Source organism: Carlito syrichta, unplaced genomic scaffold (assembly GCF_000164805.1).
Source record: "Carlito syrichta isolate Samal-C Ts95f unplaced genomic scaffold, Tarsius_syrichta-2.0.1 Scaffold145297, whole genome shotgun sequence".
In the NCBI taxonomy this organism is placed as follows: Eukaryota; Metazoa; Chordata; class Mammalia; order Primates; family Tarsiidae; genus Carlito; species Carlito syrichta.
Genome location: NW_007089393.1, coordinates 38,360 through 49,709, shown reverse-complemented (window position 1 = coordinate 49,709; position 11,350 = coordinate 38,360). Strand labels below are relative to the sequence as shown.

The following is an 11,350-nucleotide window of genomic DNA, read 5'->3' as shown; positions in this document are numbered from 1 at the left end:
TTTTTGAGTTGGAGTCTCACTCTTGTTGCCCAGGCTGGAGTGCAGTGGCATGCTCACGGCTACTGCAGCCTTGACCTACTGGGTTTAGGCGATCCTTCCGCCTCTGCCTTCCCAGTAGCTGGAACTACAGATGCACGCCACCACATTCGGCTAGTTTTTATGATTTACTGTAGAGACGAGGTCTCACCAAGTTGCCCAGGCTGTTCTCAAACCCCCAGGGCTTAGGCAATCCTCTTGCCTCGGCCTCCCAAAGTGCTGGGATTGTAGGCTGAGCCACTGTGCCCAGCCAGTAGATAATTCTTTTTTTTTATTTTTTTTTTGAGTTGGAGTCTCACTCTGTCGCCCAGACTGGAGTGCAGGGGCCGCTACCGGCCACCGCAGCCTCGGCCTGCTGGGCTCCGACGATCCTTCCGCCTCAGCCTTCCGAGTAGCCGGAATTACAGGTATGCGCCACCACGCCCGGCTGATTTTTTTATTTATTGTAGAGATGAGGTCTCGCTGCCCAGGCGGGTCTCGAACCCGCGGGCTCAGGCAATTCACTCATCTCAGCCTCCCAAAGGCACGGGATTACAGGCTGAGCCACCAAGCCCGGCTGGCTGCAGATTTAAGTGTGACATTAACATAAAGTGCTCCAGTGACGTGTATTTTTCACCACTAACTCTGAGGGTCAAACAGAGCAAAAAACATTAGTTGACTATCATAACTGCAAAACTCGTGTTTTTTCTATGCTGCTTAGAGGAGTGAAGTCTTGAATTTTAAAAGTGGTCACGTCTCCTCCAAGCTGGTGACTTCTAGACTGGCTGGCTTCCTCCCAACATCCGCCCCCTGTCCTGGCAACTACACTGAGGTGCCCACACTTCCGCCACCCGCTCAGCACTGCAGGCCCTGGAGGTGCCGGTGGCCTTGGGCTGACCTCGGCAGCAGCTGCCACCAGGCAGAGCCACCAGGACGAGGAGCCAGTCCCACTGCCCACCCCACCTTCCCAAGCAGCAGCAGGCCGAGGGGTCCTCAATATACGTGGACTATGCCTTCGCCATAGGAGAGTCACTGTCTTCCCTTGAAATCTGCTCATAATATTTGCTTCCTGGTAGGAAAAAAGCTTGAAAATGTGTCCTTCCCTCAATTCTTTTTTCTCCAAAGATCACCCTTAAAAAGTTACCTAACTTGGTCTTCTTTATCTGATAGGCTTCAAAGAGAACCTGCAGTTCCTGGTATTTCTGGGTCAGGCGTGCTTTCAGTGTGTCCAGCTGGGGCTGGTACAGAAGGTTTCCTTCTGCCAGGCTCCGGTTGCTGGCGAGCGTCATTTCTTTGTTAAGCTGGACATTCTGCGTCTGCAAGGAACACACAGGATGATGAGTACCCAAAGGCATCAGCTCACAGGCAAGCCCCCAAGGGTCCCACACCTCTCCAGGAGCCTGCTGTGCCCACTGTCGTCTCCGGGTTGGCACACCACATGCCAGGCAGATGCCAGGCAGCCCAGACTCGAGCCCCTCTGGTTTCTCACTTGGATGCCCTTCGCTGTCATAAAAAGCGAGGCTGGCTTCCCTTCCAGCACATTTCCAGGACAGGCTTTGTCCTGTGACTCCGTGCAAAGCTCTCACTTCCACGGCTCTGCTGTGACTGGCATCCCTTTGCTACGGTCATTGTGCTTGTAGCACTCAATAGCTGTAAGATTCCGCACTTGATTTTTTTCAGAACAAGTTGGGGCTGCTCCAGAGGAAGCGAAAGGATCGCTTTTGGGGGAAGGGCGCACTGGCATGGGCTCAACTCAGGCTTCAGAAGCAGGCTTGGTGATCTGGCCAGCAAGCACGGAGACCCTGGGAATGAGCTGTGCTGACAGCAGCCCTGCCTCCTCCGTCTGGCCACTGCCCACCCAGCTCTTCCGAGTTGGCCGGCGGTCTGGTAGCAAAGCCGACTCAGAGCTGGGAGAGGAGAGGGGACTTATTTTGCCCAACAGCGGTTCTGCTCTGTCCTTTCAAGTGACGACAGGCATGTGGTGGGCGGAGAAGCCAGCTGTCCAGACCTTAGGGGTGAGAGAGGCGCAATGGAAGGTCTGAGAAAAAGGTAAGGCATTCCTGACAACACTTAGCCAAGGTCAGCCCCAGTCCACACACACTTAGCCAAAGTGTGTTTGAAGAGAAAACACACATCCGGGCTCTAGGTCCCTTTCCCTCGCTCGTGACCTCTTCCTCTGCCACAGCCTGGTCAACAGGGCCCAACCCCTCACCCAGTGGCATCTGCATTCCCTTTCAAGCAGCTCTTCTTGAGCCCAGCCCTGTCGTCTGTTTTCCCCTGTCTGTTTTCCCCTTAATTCTCGACACCCCGCCCAGTCTATTTCTGCTGCTACTTCCTTCCTCTTGGTAGGCTGTGCAGCCTCCACTCTCCCACCCCCAGTCACACCCATTTACACTCTCAAACAGTTCCCAGTGCATTCACATGAGCACCACATGCGTGCAAGCACACACACACACGTGTGTGCACAGACACACAGAAGAGACTGGGGAAGTCAGGCAACAAAGAAGAAAGCCCTTGAATCCCTACCCACCAGGCAGGAGGGCTCCATTCAGCAGACACCCTAATCTGCAGCTCCAGACAGACAGCTGGACCCCAGAGCCTAAAAGATCAGGCTCAGCTTAAGGCGGAAAGGATTTAAATCACAATGGACAAGCAAACCTCCAGCTCCACACCAGAAGAGCAAAGCTACAAACATCCCCCAAATTAGCACAGTAGAATCGCTCTCGCCTCTTCCTGCTTAGCAAGCAGGGAGAATTTGGGGGCTGGAAAGCCCTAGGCCAGTTGGGTTCCTAGCAGGCAGGAGGGGCTCCTGCCCCTCTGCCTTTCCCACCCACAGGGCAGCTCCTCGGGCTCTACCGAGGTCCTGCAGAAGCATCTTTCCTTCCATTGCTAAGCCATTCAAAAGAACAAACAACAACAGACCATTGTACACTCTGGAAAGCACTTTGGCACTTTTTACCATAACTGAACGTGTAGCTCCTATACAACCCAGAAACTGTACCCCTGGGCACTTATCCTGGAGAAATGAAAGCTTACATTCACACAAAAACCTGCACCCGACTGCTCAGAGCAACATGTATTTGTAACAGTCAAAATCTTGAAGCAACCCAGGGGTCTTTCAAACGGTGAATGGTTCAGTCCATCCACACCACAGAATACCACTCAGCAATCAAAAGGAACGACTAGTGACAGGCGCGACAACTTGGATAACGCTCAGGGCTGCACTGGGGGGAAAGCTGATCCCAAAGGGCCGTGTGCCCCATAATTTCAGGTACACAACTTTCCAGAAATAACAAAATTACAAAAATGGAGAAGAGATTAGGGACTGGGGGGTGGGGGCAACTATGAGGCAGAACCATGTCAGCATCCTGGTCCTGAGTGCACTAGAATTTCACCAGATGTTACTACCGGGGAAAACTGAATGAAGAGGACACAGGGATTTTCTGTGTTACTTTTTTTTTTGAGTCGGAGTCTCACTCTGTCGCCTAGGCTAAGGGTCAGTGGCACGCTAACGGCCACCACAGCCTTGACCTGCTGGGCTCAGGCGACCCTTCTGTCTCAGCCTTCCAAGTAGCTGGAACTACAGGCATGCGCCATCATGCCTGGCTAATTTTTCTTGATTTATTGTAGAGATAAGGTCTCGCCAAATTGCCCAGGCTGGTCTCGAAACTGTGGGCTCAGGCAATCCTCCCACCTCAGCCTCCCAAAGTGCTGGGATTATAGGTATGAGCCACTGCACCTGGCTTCCTGTGTTACTTCTTACAACTGTATATAAAACTATAATTACCTCCAAGTAAATTTAATTATAAATAAATAAACCAACCGCTGCCAAGACGTTTTTCTCCTGCTGGTCTCACCTGATGGCTGAGGATGGGGTAGGGATATGTGTTCCAGACCACAATTAGGACCAAGACTCAGGCTCCTGCTCCCAAACCCACTGCTCTGGGCACTGTCACTGTCCTCAATCCCTTGTTCAAGAAACATTTTGGGGAAGGTTGAATCAGGGTCTCACTGTCACCAGGTTGGAGTGCAGTGGCAGGAGCACTCAGCCTCCTGAACAGCCACCAGTTTAATTTGTGTGTTCCCCCACCATAGGGGCAGGGGGTCTCACTATGTTGCCCAGGCTGGTCTTGAAGTCCTAAGCTCAAGCAATCCTCTTGCCTCTGCTTCCCAAAGTGCTGGGATTAGAAGTGTGAGCCACCGTGTCCAGCTTTAACAAACATTTACTAAGTAAATATCACCTGCCAGGCCCTGAGTTAAGCACAGAGAATTCTGAGAAACAGGAACGCTCCTATTCTCAAATAAACTGAGTCAGCATAAATGGAACCAGACTCATCAGCTCTGATCGGTGAGGTCCTGCGTGACTTGGTTCCCACTTGCCCCTTTCTGGTCAGTTCTGGGAACACAGGCCCCTGGCTAGGCTTCCAGGCCCCACTGACCATACCAACTGTACCACCAGCTGCCTTCTGTCACAGTGCCCATTCCTTTTGTGGCACTCACTGCCAAGAATGAGTATTAAATTTACTTTGGCTGGGCACAGTGGCTAATGCTTGTAGTCCCAGCACTTTGGGAGGCCTAGGAGGGAGGACTGCCCGAGGGCCAGGAGTTCGAGACCAGGCTGGGAAACAGACCGAGACCCCCATCTCTATTAAAAAAAAAAAGTTTCTTGGGCAACCCCCTCGGGTCCCCTCCCACTGTGGGAGTTTTTCTGTCCTCTCAATAAATCCTGCTTTAAAAAAAAAGTTTGTTTGCCTTAGCCAAGCATGGTGGCATGAACCTGTAGTCCTAGGTACTAGGAAGGCTGAGGGGGAGAACTGCTTGACTCCCAGAGTTCAAGGCTGCAGTGAGCTATGATCCCTAGACTGGATAAGAGTGAGACCCAGTCTCTAAAGTAAATAAAGAAATAAATTGGTTTTCTTGCTCAGTCTGTCTCCTCTACCAGAATACAAACTAAATTGTACACAACAGCCACTCAGTAAAGATCTGTTGGATGAATCAGAGAGACACCCCATCCAAAAAAACCAAAAGTCATTCAAAGCCAAGTCTGGCAAATAAGGCAGGTAACAAAAAGTAGAGTAAAAACAAGTAGCCAGGCTCGGTGGCTCAGCCTGTAATCCCGCACTTTGGGAGGCCGGGGTGAGTGGATTGCCTGAGCCCGCGGATTCGAGACCCGCCTGGGCAACTTGGCGAGACCTCATCTCTACAATAAATCAAAAATCAGCCGGGCGTGGTAGCGTGCGTCTGTAGTTCCAGCTACTTGGAAGGCTGAGGCGGAAGGATCGTCGGAGCCCAGCGGGTCGAGGCTGCGGTGGCCGGGAGCGGCCACTGCACTCCAGTCTAGGCGACAGAGTGAGACTCCAACTCAAAAAAAACAAAATAAAAAAAAAACAAAACAGTGAGCTATGTTTGTCAGGCAGTAAGTGCCACGGGCCCTTCATAGGAGAGGAGCTCCTTAATAAAACCGCTTGAGACGGAGTCTGTATGTGGGTCTCAAGCTGAATCTTTAGGTCATTCCAAAAGCAGAATTTCCCTAGCCTCGACGTCCTGACCAAATCCATACAATAAATCTGAGAATGCTTAGAGTGGTATTTTGGGAACCCTCGAACTAAGGGGAAAAAAAATCCCCAACTGTTAATGTCTTCATCTTCATGGTGGGTGCCAACAGGCACCTGAAACTGAAAACAGTGCTGCCAACCTCCTGATAGTTCTCATGATCCTTTTTCTCAACCATACAGAAGTCTTTTCAGGAAACAATCTCTCTGTGGTAAAGAAACATTTTTATAAGCCTACTCAGTTTCACTTCAGTTTCCTTCTCATAGTCAAAGAAAAATGAGATGCCTAACAGTATTTATAGCAGGATCCCATCTGAACAGAGCTATTTCTGCCTATCTATCCAGAAGCACAGAGAGCTGTCTGGAAAGATGCTCACCCAAAGTTATCAGCAGCAACTTGAACGGTGTGACTTTTAAAACTTTCCTCTTTCTACTTTTAACTATGGTGCCTGATTGACTATAACAGGCACATGTAACTCTACAGAAAAAGCCATTTACTTAAAAAAGAATTGTTAGATATTAATACAATCAAAAGTGTGGAGGCTGGCGAAAAACAAACTGTCGTAATTCTTAAAAAGAAAAAAAGTATCTTATATATGTTCGTCCGGGCAAAAATATGGAGATCTCTTTGTCACTGGGATGTAGTTTGTCTTGGAACACACACTCTATCTCAGCTATACACGTCATTATTTCTTTATTTTGGTTGGGAGAGTATGGGAAAAAATAAAGGCAGTAAGAAAGAAAACCAGATATAAGCTCCCCTCTGTACACACAATGGCTACAATTCAGAGGCACACCGGGACAGGGACAGGGACAGGGAGGGGAGACTGCCCGCAGCCCTGTTGCACTGCTGGGTCAAGGGCTTAGGTTTCCAGTGGACGCTTTCCAAACCAGACACTTCTACAATGTGAAATTCCGATTAAAGCTGGCCAGAGTCTGGCTCCTTCATCTGTAATTATAATCGTGTCTTCGAAATTTAACATGGGCAAATCTGCCCACACTTTCAAGTTAAGTCTTTTCCATGGACAGATAGTCAGAGCATTCATTCCTTATTTCCTTTATACTATAACATAACCAACATAACCCTTACAACAACTAGGTAAATGTCATTACCGAATTATGTTAGCAAACTGAAACAAAGGAATGGGAACCCTTAATAGTACTGAAGTCCTTTAAATGCTCGAAATCCAGTGCAGACTTGGAATCTGGGCTGGGTTACTAGAGATAACAACAGGTAGGCCCTCACCTACACCATTCTCAGAAGGCCTAGTATTTACACCAAGTAATCAATTGCATTTTACTTAACAAGTAAACATTCTGTTACACAACACACAGAGCCAAGCCTGGAGCTGGGATGCTTTCTCCCCTGCGACTCTGCTCACGCTGACTACTCAGCCTGATTCGGCTTCCTGTCCAAACTCCACCGTGAACTCTGCCCTGGTAATGGCTGAGCCTTTTCTAACCGCACCCGCCAGCACCACACAGAGTGAGAGCCTCTTCAGGGGGCACTCTTGGATTCTCCTTTATTGCGACAGTTCATACACCATACAACCTATCTGCTGGAAGCGTTCCACGCAGTGGTGTTTCCTATCCTTCCGGGGCACAACACTGGTTTTACTGTATTTGTAATGTTGTCTTCTGTGCTTGTTCATTCATCTGTTTATTCATTCACCCAAAACAAAGTTTTTTCATCATGGCTGGCTCTGGGTAGTGTAGGCAATAGAGACAGACGTAAACACGAAAGGTGAGGTCCCCACCCTCGGGAGTGCCCATCTACAGAAGAAGACGAATCACAAAATCTGCTACTGCCATCATGAAGGAGTGTCAACTCTCCCAGGAGTGACAGGGTGCTCATAGTGGCTGAAAGGTGGCCCCCCCAAGGATGAATCCACAACCTAATTCCTGGAACCTGCAAATGTGATCTTATTTGGAAAAAGAGTCTTTGCAGATATAATTAAATTAAGGATATGGAGATGAGGAGACCACCTTTGATTATCTAGGTGGCTCTAAATCCAAGATAAGAGTCCTTTTAAGAGACACAGAGGAGACAGACACTGAAGAGAAAGCCATGTGAAGATGAAGGAGCATGCTGCAGCCACAAGCCAAGGAAGCCTGCACCACCGGAAGCTGGAAGAGGTAGGAAGGATCCTCCCCTAAAGCCTCCAGGGAAACAGAGGTACCAGAATTCTGGACTCTGGCTTTCACAAGTGTGACAGAATAGACTTGTTGTTTTAAGCTATCTAGTTCTCGATTATTCACAGGAAACAATGCTGGAACCTTCCATCTTTCCATCCTGCTCTGTGCCCCAGGAGCCAAATGGCTGAACTATGCTGACTACTCCATGCCACTTGCCCTCTGGTTCTGGAGAGATTCAGCAACGGGGATCACCAGCAAAAGGAGATGAGATGGGGGTGGGGAAGTGTTCCCTGGGTCCCCTCCCAGGAGAGTGGCTATGGGCCCGCCCACCATCTGTCCTTCCCTCCCAGGTCTGGAGGTGAGAAGTCATCAGTCCCCAGGAGGCCTCCCACAGCCCTCTCCTTGGAAAGAACCCCTTTATTCTCTCAAATCCCCCACACTGAATGTGCTGTGTCTTGCCAGAAGCCTGACCGAGATAACTGGAACAGTTTTCCAGATGAAATGAAATAATGTTAGAGCTAACATCCGTCCTCCTGAGGATGACATTACGCTCCTTAAGAGCAGAACCGCGTCTTAGTCATTCCCCTGTGCCCAGGACATTGCAGAGCATTCAGGCCAACACAGGCACAGAGCTAAATACTTGCTCAATTTCATTCCTAAGAATTTTCACGGCTGGGGCCTCAGGCCACTACCTGTCAGTTATTGTTAAAATCTCACTAAACTCTTCTGAAGATTAGCTTCCGTAAATATTTATAATGAATTTTTAAACAGTAACATCATAGATTAATGTTTATTATTACGAACAACCAGATGTTGATGGGAAACTACTTGCACTCCTGGTTGACCACAGCAGTGAGAATGGTTTGGCAGCAAAAGAAAAAGGGAAAAAAATGGAAGCTTGTAACAATGATGGCTCTAAAGCAAAGTTGCATTACTGTGGCCAAACTAGACACAAAACATACATGGAGACACATCAGGCACAAGCTGGTTTTGTGCAGGTTCTTTCTCTTCAGCTGAAATTCAGTCTTCTCCCACTCAGAAAAAAATATCCAAATGTTAGCATAATGCTATTGTGCCTTGCAGTCACAAATCTACACGTAGATTTTTACAATCACTCACAAGTTTCCATTCCTCAACTACAGCCTACCATGGCCAAAACAATGTGCTCCAGTACAGTGGTTGGTCGGTTTGTTTGTTCAATCATTCATTCATTCAGGGAATACTTAGGAAGCACCTCTGAGTCTAGGCTCTGGGAAAATAATGATGGGGGAAGTCTGGACCTTCAGAGCCACATGGTCAAGAATCCTCCTACATAAGGCATGAAGAGCTGTGCACTGTCCAACTCCGGGGGCGCCACTCACACAGACTGCATCTGCTCCTCAAATAACAGGCGATGGGGGAGCAGAATCAAAACAGATATGATTTTTAAGATTCGAGTAAGACAAGTTACTGTTGGTGATGTGAAAATGTCACTCTTGTCAGCAACTTCCACATTTCAACAATACTTGTTAACGTTTACTGAACTACTGCTTGCTTGGCATGCTATCTTCTCTTCATGCTACTGTCTCCATTTCACCTTCTCTGAGACAGTGAGACAAATTTGTCCTCATTTTACTCAGGACACAGAAAATACAATCTTGGATAGGTTAATCAGGGGTCCCCAAATCCCAGGCCACGGACCAGTATCTGTCAGATCAGCGGTGACATTAGATTCTCATAGGAGGGCAAACCCTAATGTCAACTGCGCATGTGAGGGATCTGTGTGCTCCTTAAGAGAACCTAAGGCCTGATGATCTGCAGTGGAGCTGAGGCGATGATGCTTGTGGTAGGGAGAGGCTGAAATACAGATCAACATTAGCAGTGAGATTTGATGCACAGAGACCATAATGTAGCAGTTGCTTACAGACTCATATCAAAACCCTATCAGTAAGTGGCAAGTGAGTTGATGTACTTCATTTGTACAACCACATCTGGTAGCAGGCTGTAAGTCAGAATCTGACACTTACTTTAATCTGCATGTGGCCTGATCATTATTTTTATTTTTTTATTTTTTGAATTGGAGTCTCACTCTGTCGCCCAGACTGGAGTGCAGTGGCTGCTCCCAGCCACCGCAGCCTCAACCTGCTGGGCTCCGGCGATCCTTCCGCCTCAGCCTTCCAAGTAGCTGCAACTACAGGTGTGCGCCCGGCCGATTTTTGATTTATTGTAGAGATGAAGTCTCGCCAAGTTGCCCAGGCGGGTCTCGAACCCGCGGGCTCAGGCAATCCACTTTATTAAAGGCGCGGCTTACAGGCTGAGCCACCGAGCCCAGCTGACCATTATTTTATTTATCACATTCATCCATGCCTCTTTTTTTTTTATGCTGAGTTGTATAATTATTTCATTATATGTTACAATGTAATAATAATAGAAATAAAGGGCACAATAAATACTGTGTGCTTGAATCATCCTGAAACCATCCTTACCCCATACCTGGTTCATGGGAAAAATTGTCTTCCACGAAACAGGTCCCTAATGCCAAAAAGGTTAAGGACTCCTGGGTTAAGTGACCTGCCAACTTAACCAGAAGTTACAACTGCCAGTAACTCACTTCAGAGTTACAATATTAGTGGCATGTAGGGGTGGGAGCAGGGGGGAGTGAGGGAGTATCATTTAAGCCCAGGAGTTTGAGGCCAGCCTGGGCAACATAGCAAGACCTCGTATCTCTAAAAATAAATAATAAAAATAACTATCATTCAAAACAGAGCTTCAATAGTGTTAGAATATTTTGCCTCCAAATGTTTCTACATGATTATGCTATGAAAATTCACTAGTATACTATTATCTCCATTTTCAAATTCCAACAATCATCTAAATTTTGTTCCTATTTATATATTTTTTAAAGTCTTTTACTGTCTTTTACTGAGGATATTTTCAAAGACAAAGTAAAAGCAGAGAGATGAATATGATGAAACCATGATATGATGTAACCTCCCAGGTTCAACAATTAGCAACATTTGTCAATCATTTGCTCTATAGTCCCACTTTTTAAAAAAAGTATTTTATAGCGAAACTCAAACATGATATCATTCCCTTAAAATTTTTATAATGTTCCTGGCTGGGCGTAGTGGCTCATGTCTATAATCCCAGCATTTTAGGAGGCTGAAGCAAAAAGATCACCTGAGTGCAGGAGTTTGAGACCAGCATGAGCAACATAGCAAGACCTCGTCTCTACAAAAAAATCAAAAAACTAGCCAGGTGTGGTGACATGCACCTGTAGTCTCAGCTGCAGCCTTCCAAATAACAGGAACCACAGGCACACACCACATCAGGCTAATTTTTATTTATTGCAGAGATGAGAGGTCTCTCCAAATTGCCTGGGGTTCAGACAATTCCCCTCTCATCTCTGACACCCAAAAGTTCTGGGATTATAGATTTGAGTCACCAAGCCTGGCCAAAAAAAAATTTTTTTAATAGTATTTCTAGGCCGGGCTCGGTGGCTCAGCCAGTAATCCCTCGCTTGGGGAGGCTGAGGTGAGTGGATTGCCTGAGCCCGTGGGCTCGAGACCCACCTGGGCAACTTGGTGAGCCCTCATCTCTACAATAAGTCAAAATTTAGCCGGGCGTGGTAGCGCGCACCTGTAGTTCCAGCTACTTGGAAGGCTGAG

General features: G+C 47.7%; 1 protein-coding gene across 1 annotated transcript in view; it reads right to left on the bottom strand.

Moving 5' to 3' along the window:
- VPS37B (VPS37B, ESCRT-I subunit) overlaps window positions 1-11,350 on the bottom strand; it is a gene marked incomplete at its 5' end in the record, with an annotated part of 29,642 nt that overhangs the window by 2,822 nt on the left and 15,470 nt on the right. Inside the window, one exon of the mRNA XM_008050407.2 lies at window positions 1,160-1,331. Within this exon, the coding sequence (XP_008048598.1) occupies window positions 1,160-1,331 (172 nt within the window). The remainder of the gene's footprint in view (window positions 1-1,159; window positions 1,332-11,350) is intronic.